The 14,813-nt window shown below is 43.1% G+C and overlaps 1 protein-coding gene across 4 annotated transcripts in view; it reads right to left on the bottom strand.

Moving 5' to 3' along the window:
• VPS13C (vacuolar protein sorting 13 homolog C) overlaps positions 1 to 14,813 on the bottom strand; it is a 5,236,720-nt gene that overhangs the window by 2,262,815 nt on the left and 2,959,092 nt on the right. For all 4 annotated transcript variants that reach the window (XM_069624493.1, XM_069624490.1, XM_069624491.1 and 1 more), the window contains one exon: positions 4,010 to 4,143. In XM_069624493.1, coding sequence (XP_069480594.1) covers positions 4,010 to 4,143 — 134 coding nt within the window. The remainder of the gene's footprint in view (positions 1 to 4,009; positions 4,144 to 14,813) is intronic.

Genomic DNA, 14,813 nt, shown 5'->3' with positions numbered 1-14,813 from the left:
AGTGATTAATGTATAGCAGGGGGACTGTGGCAGAATTCTCTCCATATGCTGTCCCTCACTCTCCCCGTCCATGTGCTGTCATTCTTGCACTCTCCCTCTCTCACACTCTGTGTACTGTCACTCTCCGCTGTCATTCTCTCTCTCACCTTGCACATTCACACTCGACTTGCGCTGTGAAGCTGTCTTTTTTCGCACCCTTTCTTCTCACGCCTTTAGTCTCCCTCCCACCCGGGCACCCTCGAAGATATCTCCTTTTTCACTCTCATTACATCTTCTCTAACTCTTACCTTTGTTTGCAGCCCTTATTTTTCTATCACCCTTCTACTCCTACTCCTACTTGTCTCCTACACTCCCACTCTCACGCTTTCTTGCTCATATTTCCTCTTACTGATAATCAATGACACACTCTCTCTCAATGGCTTCCACCCTTTCTCTGTTTCTCCTCACATTATCTTGAACACCTGCATTCCTCCTCGCCACCTCCCTTGAAACTTTGCACTTTCCACCTTGCACCCTGGTGCCTATAAATGCAAAATTCTAAAAACAGCAAACAGCAACACTATTGGCTATGCCAATGCTTGGTTTACTATGTTTTTGTTTTGACAACTAAACTGGTTGAGCAGTACTCAGATTCTCAAATTATTATTTTGATTGGGAGTTGAGGACTTGGACAACGTGGATGGCACAGTAACTCTCCGTGGTTGGGGTTGCGAGCCTGCATGATCCCACTCTATCCCCCCTCTGGAAGGTACATTGGGTAGCTGCCGAACCAACCAAGTCCCTTGCCGCTCGCTCAGTCAAATGAAAGAATGCGAGTACTGTTAACTCAGCAACCTTTCCAGTGTTTCTTTCCAACAAAGCATTTTTAGATGGGCAAGTATACGATTTGGTATTACAAAATGGTTTACATACTGTTTGGGGATCAGGGATCTGGCACCTGAATGATAAGAATTTTTAAAAAGTTCCAGTACAAAACTGACTGTGAATTCTATGGCTTTTTATAACTAATTTTACCCAAAAAGCGAGTTGTAAAAAGAACCATGCAAAAGACATTTTAAAAAACATTCTTGCAGGTAGAAGCCACCCAAACCACCATGTGCAGGTTCAGGAGTGACTACATCCATTTGCTCGAATCAATTCAAGGAATACAATTAACCCCTACCAGTTTAAACATTTACCAGTTAGACAAGTAATGGTGTGTGTGCCACAAAGAAATGTCCTCACAGAACTGTCTTTAGGGTATTGGCCCCAAACAAAACTGTCCAACCGAGCCCCACCAAGGTTGCAAACCAGAAACAGGCAATACCTGGGAGGCGGATACTTTACTTTTGAGCCCACCCTTATCAGTAGCCTGCAAAGGCCCTAGACCTTCTCTACACTGGCAACAAGGGAACAATGTTGCGGGAGGGCAGTTAATGCTGGGAACTGTGGGGTCATGTGAACAATGTTAACTTGCTGTGTAGTGTGGCGAGAAGGAATGAAGAGAATGACCAATTGGTGCAATAGTGGTTGCTATAGACCTTTATTAAATGAAAATCAAACCTATATATCCCTAACTCTAAGGGATTTCCCTACCTAAACTAAAGAAACTCTGGTGCTCGTCAGGACATCCATGCGAGTCAGAACAAAAATGCACCATCCCGGTCACAAAGGCTTCTATTCTATCCCTGTCACTACAACAAAACACCATCAAGCCCAGCTACTGTTCATAATCCAGGAGAATGACTCCCTTCTCCTGGATGCGAAGCATCCAAACGCCTCTCTGGTTGTCAATGAAAAAAGTTCCACAAAGGTTCTGGGTTCTCTGTAACCCAACAGAAAATAAACAGTCACATAACGTTCTTGTGGGGCACGGAGAATGCCTCCCTTCTCCTAGCTGATTCCCCAATGTCTTTCTCAACTCTTAATAAGGTTTGTAGCACCTTTAAGGAGGTATTCACATTCTCTAGGCTTTCTACAATTCTTGATCTGCCCCACTGGGATGATGAAGCTGTTCCTGGTGTTCCTCTCGACTCCCCAGTACCACCACTCCAGTGGGACTGTCCAGGAAATTATATCACAAAAATGGTTTACTGTCTTCTCTGTTTCTTTATGGCTTATCAACTCAAAAAAGGGTTATTGACTTTTCTGGTTTTACAAGCGCGAAGAAAATAAAAATGATAAGGGTTTTCTTTGTATCTTGAAGAAGGCAGGGTCAAGGCATGAACTGCAAAGACAGGACCCTTGGCAGGACCTGGTGTTGACCAGTCATCAATGTGTAATAGACTGACAACAGAAGATGATTGGGGTTTGGCTCTATGGTCCCGCCCTAGACGATTCTGGGGTGTGTACAGTGATTCTCTCTGTCAGCAAAGATTTCCCCAGCTATTCGATGTTCAAATAGGGAAGTTGAGAATCAACTATCCCTGGGCCAACAACCCTTTTATGCCTCTCTAGTGTACTTTCCATGGTTGATAACATAACCCCCTTCTAAGGCATTTCAGGTAGTTGAGGTCTCGAGTTCACAGATAACTTATATTCTTAATCGCTCTCAGTCCATACTATTCATTGTTCTCCCTTGATGCCTTACGTTTCATGAAACATCTCAAGAGTTTCTTAGATGGCTTGTCCGCTCTCACCCAAACTTTTGTTATCTCCCGTTATCTGTATTGGGGGTGGGATGCTTAATGGATCGGTAGGATTTCAGATAACGGTCAATCGCCTTCTCCCACTCTTGTCTGGGTTTGCTTCTTGGGCCCTGTACAACTGGCTGTCGGGAAGCGGGACAGGGACTGACATTCTTTCCTTGTAGAGATTCCCGAGCCGCCACCTACCTGGATACTGCTGATGTCTGTGTAGGTAGTTGTGCAAACGGATAAGGTTAGCGGTTTCGGCGCAGTTGTTGGACCACCCAGTCCACCCACTACAGGCCATGCCACAATGACCCAATGTCTGTCCTTATGTAGGGCCGACTCTGGGAAGACTGGTATGACGCTTTCCCTGCGTCTTACGAACAATGTACCTCTGGTCAACTAGGGTGTTCTGACACCCCTTCTCTTGTTCGGCTTGCCTCTCCATCCACCGACCACCAGCTTTCAGTTGCATAGCATTTGGCGCCTTTTCCCTTTTTCGTTTCTGCTTTCTCCACAGCCAACACCCTGTCAGCATGCAAGGTGTCCTTGTGCGTTCCCTTGAACCACACCCTCCCACGTCTCTTGCTTGAGCTTCTCGGGCCTGCCTTCAAGTGTTCTCTTGGCTTCAATCTCTCTCGGATTCCCAATTTTTCTCTCCACCTCGGCTGCTCTCTCCGGTCATCTCTCTAGTACTCTCTACGGTATCCTTCCCTGTACCCTTCCACCTTCATTTTTTTCTGAGGCCCTGATGTAACGTCCATTGCATTGACCACAGTTGTTCTGGTGTTTTTCCCGCTCGTCTGTAGCGTTCTCGGAAACCTCTTCGTCTCAGTACCTAAACCATCAGGGTAGTTCAATGTTTCACAGTAACAAAGTAATTTTAGACATGAGGTTAGACCCATAAGGTTCAGGTCCTACTGTCAGCCTACCGGATTGGGGTTTAAAGGGGCATTGCCTCCCAATCACGTTGTTATCCCCAGGAGAGGAGTCTCTCTCAATGAGATCCTCCTGCATATTACCACCCCTGGGGGACTAATGGTTAGTGGCCTCACCTCCCTTATCTCATGGAGAGGGGTTTTCCTCTGGGGAGAAGTGAAGCCCATCTAAAGGATCGTCACAGTAGATAACAGGAATTTTGTGCAAAGGGAGGATAATTACAACTAACAGCAGAATAGAAACTGGCAATGATATGCTAAGTGAGTTTGCTAGAAAGCGACCATGATATGTTAATTCGACATAATGTAAACTGGTAATGATGTGCTGGCTATTTTTAAATATACATACCTAAAAAAAGACAGAATATTATTCATTCATCAAATATTTGCCACTGTTGAAAAATGTATTCATTCTCAAATGAATAATTAAATATTTAGGTATCACTGGCATAAAGAACACACCTGGTTGGCGTCATTGTTGTAAAGAACAATAGAAAGTGACTCAAAATGAAAGTCAAACTGTAGTGTAACACAAGGCGGATTGGGAGGTGGAAGGTCTGCTTCAATTTGCTGTTCTGCGGTTGCCAGAATGGGACCTGCAATCAAAAAAAGAAAAGTCAGCAATGTTTTTCCATGTTAAGCAAAATGAAGACATGTAGCTGTGCATCTACATTTAAAATAATATTTAATAGGTTTTGTTGATCCCAAGTCACAGAAGGTATTAGTATGGTTCAACACTCTTTTATACAAAAAAGGGATGGCAATGTCTATGGGGTCGCTGGGAGTCACTCTATAAACAATGAAGGATACCAAAACTATGGGTGTCAGGATGGGATAACTCAAAGTGATTCAAGGGCGCACTATGGGCAGCTTGATCGTCTCATGATTTTATAAACCAACAAATAGTCCTCAGAATATAATTCCCAGTTTGTTTCTTGGCTTCCACCCACAGGGCTCCAGCACTTACCATGCTTCTTGGCTCCTCCTTTCAACAAGTACTCTTCCTCCCTTACTTTAAGATGTGTGCCAGGCTTAACTATCACCCTCTGGCTGTGGGTCACCTTTTGAGCCAATGGTGTGAATGATACCGTGGGAACTCTCCTATCAGCAATAATTGTCCTTACCCTTACTTATGGTTGATGCCAACTCTTTCCCTCTCCAAATGACAAGTATTTTCCTTCACCCCGTTTAGCGCTGATGACACTCTCCTAACAGCAAGTATTTCATCTGTACGGCAAGTCCCACTCCAAGTAGTAAAAATGTATCCACAAGAGCCAAAAATTAATGCACGAGATATGAGAAAAACAAAACTTTATTATAACAGCCTAGGCAGGGAATGATCTAAAAAGACATTTGACTACAAAACATAAGATGGACAGTTTTATAGCAAATTGCGAAAGAGAAAACACAAAAAATGTTTCAATTTATTCACATTTTCCAGGCTTCTGATTTGACATCATTTGTGCCATAGGTGCATCCATACATTTTCTAACTCTATTGGTTTATTCTAACCTTGTGATTAAATTAAATTTACATTGAGATCATCTCCTTTCGCATGTTTCTGATTGGATAACACTCTTAAGCTTGTATCATTTGAACTTGACTTGTAATTGGTTGTTCCAGGAGGAGTATGTGTGGGGTTAATGATTAAGTACATTTCGACCAATTCCTATGTGAGATGTAACAGTGTGAATTTAAATTATAACCTAACCTTTTAGGAAATAGCAGGCCTGTGCTTTCTGCCCTTGATTCCTTTTCTCCGTTGTAAATGTCAGCTCTGATGCGTTGTCTTGGCTGCAGGGCCTGTTATTTGATGGATGCCTCATGCCACGTAACTCCTGATGCATTGCCTTGACAATGTGATGCCTTGTGAAGATGGCCCCTTCACGTGCAATGACCAATGAAGGTCCTCTCCTCTAAAACTCATGTCTGATTCTTGAGTCCTCTGCCAGTGCACTACCCAAAAGACACAGTGCATTTGGCCCGTGTCGGTGCAAGGCCAAACACGGGGCAGTGATGGCCGCACTGCTACTGCGCCCCGCTCCGGCGGCACAGTTTCCTCCTTACAAGATCGCCTTAATGCTGCGTTCCGCTCGGGTGACTTCCTATTGCCAGTCCGTGTGATAAGCGAAAAGCCCATGGCAGGGCACGCAGAGTCACTCCACAGGGCTCAGGTGCCGCAGCTGTGTTCTCTTGTGCAATAGGCTTGTTGCCTCCAGCCGCCTCTGAAAAGTATGTGCGACACTGGGCGTGCCTAGCTCCAACAATCTGTTGCAGGTGATTTCTGCTGTCCTTGCTCCGCTGCAGCCCAGAAGAACAGCCTTCATCGCCAGTGTAATAACTTCACACCAATCAGTTGAGCCTCAAAAGGTAATAACTTTATTTGGAAGAGGTGTAGAGATAGGCTGCAGCCAACTCCAACAATCTTCTCAACTGTCATCAAAGTCCTTACCAGTCAAACCTCTACACTCTAGAAACTTCCCAGGTTTCAACTTATGACACAACATAACAATACACAGGGAAGAAATGTGGGCGAAGGGAGTTGTGAGGCCATAACGCAGGCAAGGGAAACAGGTGGGGTAAAAGGTCAAAACAACTTGGTCTTATTCAAATAGTACTTTCAATTCAATTTGGTATTCAATATAACGTGGTTTCATTCAAACCGCAATTTCCATTCAATTCGGTATTCAATATAGTTCCTATTCATTTAGGTTTGTGGACAGTTACTTGCCTGTGGTCCCTTGGGAGCACTCCGTTCTTCCTGTGTCTTCTGACACTCACCAGCTCTTTGCGTCTCCATAGCAGCGGTTCCTGCGTCTCCCGATCACCTTCTCTGCAGCCAGGAAGAAGATCACCTGTGCTTGGCTTACTCACCGGGCACTTCTCTTCACACACCAGCGTCCTGAATGGATGTGGACCGCGTCCCTTTTTCTTCTCAACTGTTAGGCAGCTCCAGCTGCACAGCTTGAGATTCGAGGGCTCCAGGTCCTGCAATCAGCATGCGGCTCGATCGCTCCGGGCCCTGCAGTTCCTCCGAGATCGTTGCTGGTGTTCAGACCTCCTGGTCTCGTTCCACCACGGCGGTTCTCCCTCTCCTACTTGCTTGGGTCTCCTCCCTTTACAAACCTGAGCTCAATTAAGGGGTCTCGGGTGCGAGTTGCTGGCTTGTCTTGCCTGACCATAATGAACCCAATCAATGGGAAATACCTGACCTTCAGTATGGAATGCCTTCATACCCCCCTTCTTCTTCCCAGTACTAGAGTGGTGTTTGCATTAGGAAGTGTGCATTACTCATAGTTGCTACTTCCTCTTCAAAGTATATGGTGTGTACTCACTGGGAAAAATAGCCCATGAATGCTGAGGGAAGAGAGGGTAAGTCTGTGTTACACTTGAAACAGTTGGGTATAGGCGTGTTATAAATGCCACATCATATCATATCAAGGGGGATACCATGTCTCGCTGTTAAACCTTTTCTTTACCCTTTTCCTAGTGCTCTTAGACTGGTAACACCTCTTGTTGTTATCTTGGTTAGTGGGACAGGGGTAGCAGTACCCCATGACTGCATCTGGAAGTGAGGGTTTTCCTAGAAATGAAAATGAGGAGTACTGTGTCTCATCTGTGGACGTCTCATTCAGACTCGCTAAGGACCTTCCACCTAATTGAGCCTTAACAAATGGACATTAATTCTTTGCACATAACATAGTGCAACATACGGAATATCTGGACAGATCACTATCCAACCACTGCAGGTGAATTTCAAGCTTGTTAAAGTTAATACATATTACAATAGAAACTTCAAGCCTCTGTTTTGGGCAATGGCACCTATGTAACGTGAGGAAATAAGCGGTTTCTTCTCTTGGAACAGAGGCACTGTTGACTTCATTGATGATGTGTGAGATTCTTAAATACACCATCCAGGATTTTTAATGTCCAAAATAATGGGAAGTACGTCATAATCTCAATAGGGAGATTACTGAATTAGAGTAATAAATTAGTCAGAGACATGCGTCAATCTAATTTTGGACCAAGAAAGAATGAGCAAATGCCAAGATAATGAGTTCACCAAGTTCAAGAATTAATTTGGTGACCAAGTGGGAAAGGCTCTTGTTTGACTGTTTTTTTTTAAAATATGAGATTGGAAACCAATTGCCATTTGCAGATGGAAACATTTCTGAGTCATTTGATTAATGACTCAATTAAAGATGACTACACAACATATTCCAAGGGCCATCTCCAATCTACCAATGGAAAAGGCCCTCTGGCCAGATGGGCCACATCTAGAATGTATGTTACATTCTAGGATTTGTTAAGCCCATGCTTACACAATATGTACATGGCGACGTTTGGTAGGGTTATTTTACCAACCTCCCTGAGGGAAGCGATTATTATACTTTTATTAAAACCAGTGTAAGGGTGCCAAAGGAGGAGACTGACACACAGATGGCATAGTGATTGGTACAGACTTATTTGGTATACAAATAAAGAGAAGCCCTAGCTTTCCCTATATCTACGAGGGCTTTCCCATACTCAACTAAAGTGCTAATGGGTAAGTCAGGATGTCTTAGTAACTTAGAGTCCATCGTCCTGTGTCAAAATGTCCCTCTCTATGTCCCTTACACTTATAACTAAACTAATACGTTGCATCAAAGTTCTTGGTCCAGGAGAATGACTCCATCCTCCTGGACTGGGTGGCACAGTTCTGGTTGCAAGTTCCTCACCAGAGGGAATGACTCCCTTCCCTGGTTTGTGTACTTCACAAACAAAAGGATTGCATATCCTCTAACACTCTGCGTCAAAATGTTCACTATTTTGTTATTCCAGGTCTTCTTTGCAATTGCTCACACAGTTTGAATAACAGGGGGAGTTCTCTCCATTCCCCCAGCCTTCCTCAGGCTTTATCTCATAGTTCACACCAGGGAGAATGTCTCCCTTCCCCTGGCCTCTCTCAGGCTTTATCTCACAGTTCCCAAAACCAGGGGGAATGGCTCCCTTCCCTTGGCTACTTGTTCACTTAGTTTCACAGTTCAACCCTCTACTGGTTTGTTCTGGCAGACCTGGATCACTTCCCTGCCAGGGTTGCATGTGATATTTTCGCCGCAAAAATATTGCGATGCAAAAATATCGCCATATTTTTGCGGCGAAAATAACACATGGACCCTGCGGGGAACACCCCGCATCATTTTTTTATGTGCGGGGGACACCCCCGCAACCCCAGCACCTAATATTTTCGCCACTAAAAATATCGCCTATGGCCGTTCCCGACGACCATATGTTCGGCGATATTTTTGCTGGCGAAAATATTACCTGATACCCCTGCCAGGTACTGCTCAGAGGAATATAGCTTGTACTGGTCTTCCCTTGTGGGTGTAGGTCCCATACCTGTAACTCTTTACTATGTGGAGTTGGCAGACTTGGGTTTGCCACGAAGAAGATGACTTGTATTATGTTTCGGTTCTTGGGTGCTAGACCCTTCCCTGGTGGTCAGTGGCTTTACTTGACCCCCAGTATGAGGGAGACTCCCTCCAATTCTCTCTGGGTTTGTGTATGGGTCCCAGACCCTTCTCTAGTGGACAGTGGTATTTCTGTACCCCCTGGAACAAGGGATTTTATCCCTGAGGCTATCCTTGGCTCTCCACTCCACCCCACTGGGTCTCCCCCGTTACCCGCTTTCCAAACAGGACGTGTCATTGGCTCTTCCAGGGTTCGTGGTTCGTCGCGCCAGCCTCTCCAGTAACCTTCTACTGTGACTGGCTTACTCCAGCGGCTCCTTGAACTGCTTTGGCATCTCGCCCTATCGCTCCCTGCTCAGGAACAGCACCTGTTTGGATCCGGTGGCCCACTTCATAAAAGGCTGGCGACTGCCACTCCATCTGCAATCCCAGTAGGAGTCCGCCTCCTGCCAACTCCTCTGCTGCTTAATGGTTGACACCGTCTCCCCCCATCGCTTCCTTCGCCCAGTTTGCACCATCGCGTGGCTCACGCAGACTCCTTACTTCCTTGGTAGAAGACGCTGAGTCCTTATTCATTTTCTTTGTTATAAGGCTTGTCCCGGCCTTGCGTAACATCAGCCCTTGTTGTTAGTGGCTCTGTGGTAATCCGCATGCCTCTCTTGAGCCACCTCATCTCAGTACTTTTAGTTTTGTCAGTTTTCCAGGTACGACAGTAATACGCAAGTCTAGTATTAGTAAGTGTTAACTCTTTGGGTTTGCAGAGGTACATGGAAGTGTTGGGTAAGGCACTGGGGTCTACATAGCAGGGAGGTGTGCTAGATGTTGGGTGAGGGGTATTGTACCGTGTTCTACCTAGATTGTTGTCCTGGTCCCTAGGGTAGTCTCTCCTCATGAGAATCTCCCGCAGAGTACCACTCATAGGGAGGCTATCGGTTAGTGGCCTCACCTCCATGGCCTCATGGGAAGGAGCACCCGCCCAGGGAGAAGTGACTACATCTAAGGATTTGTCACACTAGATAAAACTAAAACTAAATGTAGATCATATAGACAGCTTGTTTGTTTGTTTGTTTCTTTCTTTATTTGTAGCACACGCCAGACCCGAAGGTATCAGGGCACGAAAACAAGAATACTTTAGGCTTACAAGTTACAAAGTTACACAATCACAAAAGTACAGATCAATGGCAATACAGCAGGTAATACATTTACATCAGAAATATGTTACAGTAGAATGGTCAGGTAGGCTACTAGTCAGTTAGCTGGTAAGGCTAGCCTACAGCTCATTTCCTTTAAGCCACTTGATGAAGTTTAATCTGAAGTGTGGGTATGTTTGGTCAAGCCTTAAGGTGGGCGGGAGGGAATTCAACAATTGGGCAGCTTTGACGGGGAAGCTATTCACTCCAGTTGTAGTCATTTTGAATGGGGGAACTGCTAGGCAGTTCGTATAGGCTATTCTCGTGGGTCTTGATGTGATTTTTCTTTTGAACCTCTCTGTTAGGTAGCTAGGTGCTAGGTTATTGAGGCATTTGAACTTTAGAGATGCAGTTTTAAGTTTGATTTTGTCAGTCGTGGATAGCCAATTGGATTGTCTGCTAATTGTTGAGATGTGTTCACTTTTGGGGATTCCTAATGCCGCTCTAAGGGCATTATTTTGCAGTATTTGGATTTTCTGAGTAATGTATTTATTCGCACCTAAATAGAGAGCGTTACAATAATCCAGTTTGGACAGCACGAGTGCTCGTGCCAGCGTGGTGCAGCTGATTGTGGACAAGTAAGGTTTAGCTGATCGGATCAACTTGCAAGTGTAGGCTGTGGATGATGCCATAGTGTTCACTTGTTTTGCTAAGTTTAGGCTAAAGTTGAGGTTCTTCTTAGCAACTTTGATTATGTGTGGCCGTCTATGACAAAGGTGGTGTAGTCTTGACTGAGTTTCTTGATGTTGTGAGTGGTCCCCAGTATGATGAGTTCAGTTTTGTCATCATTCAGGCATAGACCATGACGAGCCATCCATGCCTGGATGATGACATATATCTTATTCACCAAGGCCAAATCCTGTTTGTAATCCCCAGAAAGTGGGATGAGAATCTGGGTGTCATCTGCGTAGTTAGTGTAGGTGACGCCTAGATGGTCTAAATCCTCAAACAGGGGCTTAGTAAAAATGTTATAAATGGTAGGGGAGACGCATGATCCCTGTGGCACACCACACGTGATGGGCGCAGGGTCTGCAGCTGCTGAGGTAGAGAAGACCCTCACAGTTCGCTCGCTTAAGAATGATTTGATCCATGCTATGGCTTGGGGCGATAAGTGTGCTGCTGATTCTAGGTGGTTGCAAAGTACTCTATGATCCACCAGGTCAAATGCCGCTGAAAGATCCAAGAGGAGGAACAGGACAGTTTTTCCTTGGTCTTTCAACTCGTCGACCTGGGCTTTAAGATCAATAAGTGCTGTTTCAGTACCGTGTTGTGGTCTGAAACCTGACTGCCTGGTGCCTAGGAGTTGGTGCAGCTCCAGGAATTTCTGAATCTGTAATTAGGCCACTCTATCTAGAATCTTTAGCAAGAAAGGCACTGTGGTGATAGGCCTATAATTTGTTGGTATAGCCGGGTGCAGTGATTGCTTCTTAAGGAGGGGGGGGATCCAAGATTCCTTGAGGTTGCTTGGTATAGTGCCTGGGGAGAATGAAGAGTTGATAAGTTTGGTGATGAATGGCGCTAAGTCTCTGGCAGCATCTTTTATTATTTGAGCCGGGCAGTTGCCGCCTCGACAGTTTTACGTCACGCATACATCCTGACATTAAAATACTTAGTTAAAAAATGGCACCTTTGTTGATTGCAGAAAATGAGGCTTCATATATTTCTGGGAGAAACAGCTCTCTCAATCTACGCAGGTTTTTTCTGGTCCTGGACTCAATCAACACTTACCTTGGTGATTGTGCTTTGGTAAGTTTAGATGCTGAAGAAGCCTCCAACTCTGTTTACTAGAACTTTATGTATGCAACCGTTCAAGGATTTGGCCTTTGGCAACTAATGCTATGATGGATAAAGTTATTATATAACAAAACCATAGGCAGAGGTAACTAATAATGTTATTTCAGAAAAAATAGTCATAGGAAAATGCACCCGGTCGGGCTGCCCGTTGTCACATTTGTTGCTTGCGTTTATCATAGAGACACTTGCTATACAACTTAGATTTGACTTCTCTAGCTATGGCATACCTACAGATGCAATTCATCATAACATATCGCTGCATGCAGATAACATTCTACTATATATTAGGAAACTGCACACTAAAAACGCCCTTGGTTTTAAATACTATTCAATATTACGGTTAAGTGTCTAGTCTTTTGTCAAATGTATTGGTCAAAGTGAGTAGTATATCCCGTACCTGCCTCAGAAGATCGGGACTGGATGCTCTGCCATTGAGAATCACCACAGGCTCAGATAGTTAGGTGTGTTAATAAACACCAATTTTGATTTAATGTATCAAGTACAACTAGAAAATATTACCTAATCTAAGCAATCTAGTAAATTCGGTGTGCAGTCAAAAAGTCGAAAAAATAAAGTTGAATAACAAAATGTCGAAAACAAAATGTCGAAAAAAAAAATTAGAAAGTTTTATTTTGTTATTTATATTTTTTTTGGGGTTTCGTAAGTATAAAAAGGGGTAAAATAAAAAAAATACAAAAAAGAGGGGTTGGGGGAACAATTTCAAACAAAAAACAGAATAATATACATTCGAAATGTTTTTTTCCAACTTTTTTTTTCGAGATTATGACTTTCGAAAACATATAATTCGACTTTTTGACTATAAACCGTAAATTCATGAAATAACCTACTCTTCTCTCTGATGGGGAAGATTGCAATTGCTAAAATGGTCCTATCCTGCTTCCCAAATTATTATATTATTTCCAGATCATGCCCATGGCAATAAAGTATTCTTCTTTAAAGTGTTGGATGCAATTTTACCTAAACTGTTATGTGAAAGTGGTACCCTTCAGAAGCTTTATCAACTCTGAAATGATCTATTGATGCTGGTGCGCTTGAAGCGCCTGACCAGTGTATTATTGTGCATCACGAAATGTTGCACTATGGTGGGACTTGAATACACTAGATGTGCCTAGCAGGATGCTACATGAGACAATGGATCAACAAATATTAAATACATTATCAACAGACAAGACCACAACCATGAAAACTCCCTACATCTGCTCGCACAATTTACGATATATGGTACAGGATGGTAAAACATAGAAAAGAAGGGCCTGTGATCTCATACGACATCACCTTATGGGGTAATGAAACCTTTAAAGGTCCAATGGGTGATTTGTGCAGCAGGATATGGAGTATTAAATGTTGTAAAACACTTACTATCTATGTGGAGAAGGGCTAGCAATTGCCCTCCAAGAATTTTGTTTGAAATTAAATATTAAAAAGGAGTCCATTTTTAATGTATGTTGTCACAATTGCAAAGCTCCATGACACCTGGCCTGACTTCCCTACCCAACCACCTGAACATAAGATAAGTGTCAGCGATTAAAACTCTGTTGGAAGGAGGGGAAAAGATGTCATTACTAAACAGGGCAATACTGCCAGATAATACCCTATTGGCATTGAAAGATTTAGATGCTTACATTAATAAATTAATGATGGCAATTGGACATTCTTTTGTCATCATATTAAAGTAGTTTCTACCAATGCAGAATTTACACTTTTACAAAAGGGTTTGAACATAGCATATCTAATGACCTTCACAGATTCATAGGTTTGCCCCTGAATGCCTAACTTCGTGCCTGGAATGAAAAATACAAAATGCTCATTTCCTGCATACTGTTTACAGGTATTCAAGTATTTTGATTGTAACATTCTTATCAGACATAACTAAATTGAATTTGCTACTAACCCCTGAATTAGGTCTGTACGACAAACTTCCCAAGAGGAAAGGAGGTGCATTAATACAATATGTGTGCTTTCGGTTTGATTCTCATGAAATTACATATTGCTCTAACACTGAAAAGGTTCCACTCCCCCAATGTTCAATAATTGGAAAAAAGACTTGGCAAAATGGTAAAGAGTAGACAGGGACCTACATGTACAGAGAACTATGAGATCTGGGACTGATGAATTTCACTCTATTTGAGAAGAGTTTCTTATGGTAATTGATTATCCCTCCGATTTGATTCCACCTTGATGCATGTCACATATTTAGAAATGAGTTCATATGCAAGGGATGTTTAATTTACAACCAGTAAAAAGATTGGTATTTTAACAAAGGCATGAGCAAAATATTATTGTCATTTATAATGATGATAAAAAATATATATATACAACACACACAAACACACTTGCCATCATGCACCATAGGGCCGGAGGGACAAAATAAAATTAGTAACAGTCCCTAAAATACATATTCCGCCAAACGCAGGTGATGATCTTCTGCATCCAACAGAGGGTAAGGCAGTTGTTCCTGCCCAGTAGTGTCTAGGGTACAGATCAAATAGAAACAATCCACGACACAAAAAATATTTCTCAAAAACACAGAAAAACATCTGCAGCCACGAATACACAAACACAAACTTACTTACTAATGAGTACTATGGCAGGAGAACAAAACAAAATGAAAAATATTCAGCAAAATGAAAATGACACAGCAAAACACAAACATCTACAACCCACAAAACACACATACAAACTCAAAATATTCACTGTTTAATCCACATGATGATCAACTAGCTGCACTTAACAAGCTGTAAGGGTGCCATACACAAAGAATGACAAATTGAAATGAAAAATGTACTGCGAAATGGAAAATGCACAGCAAAA

This window comes from Ambystoma mexicanum, chromosome 11 (genome assembly GCF_040938575.1).
Source record: "Ambystoma mexicanum isolate Mex_15411 chromosome 11, UKY_AmexF1_1, whole genome shotgun sequence".
Taxonomy (NCBI): Eukaryota; Metazoa; Chordata; class Amphibia; order Caudata; family Ambystomatidae; genus Ambystoma; species Ambystoma mexicanum.
This window is presented reverse-complemented; position numbering and strand designations above follow the sequence as displayed.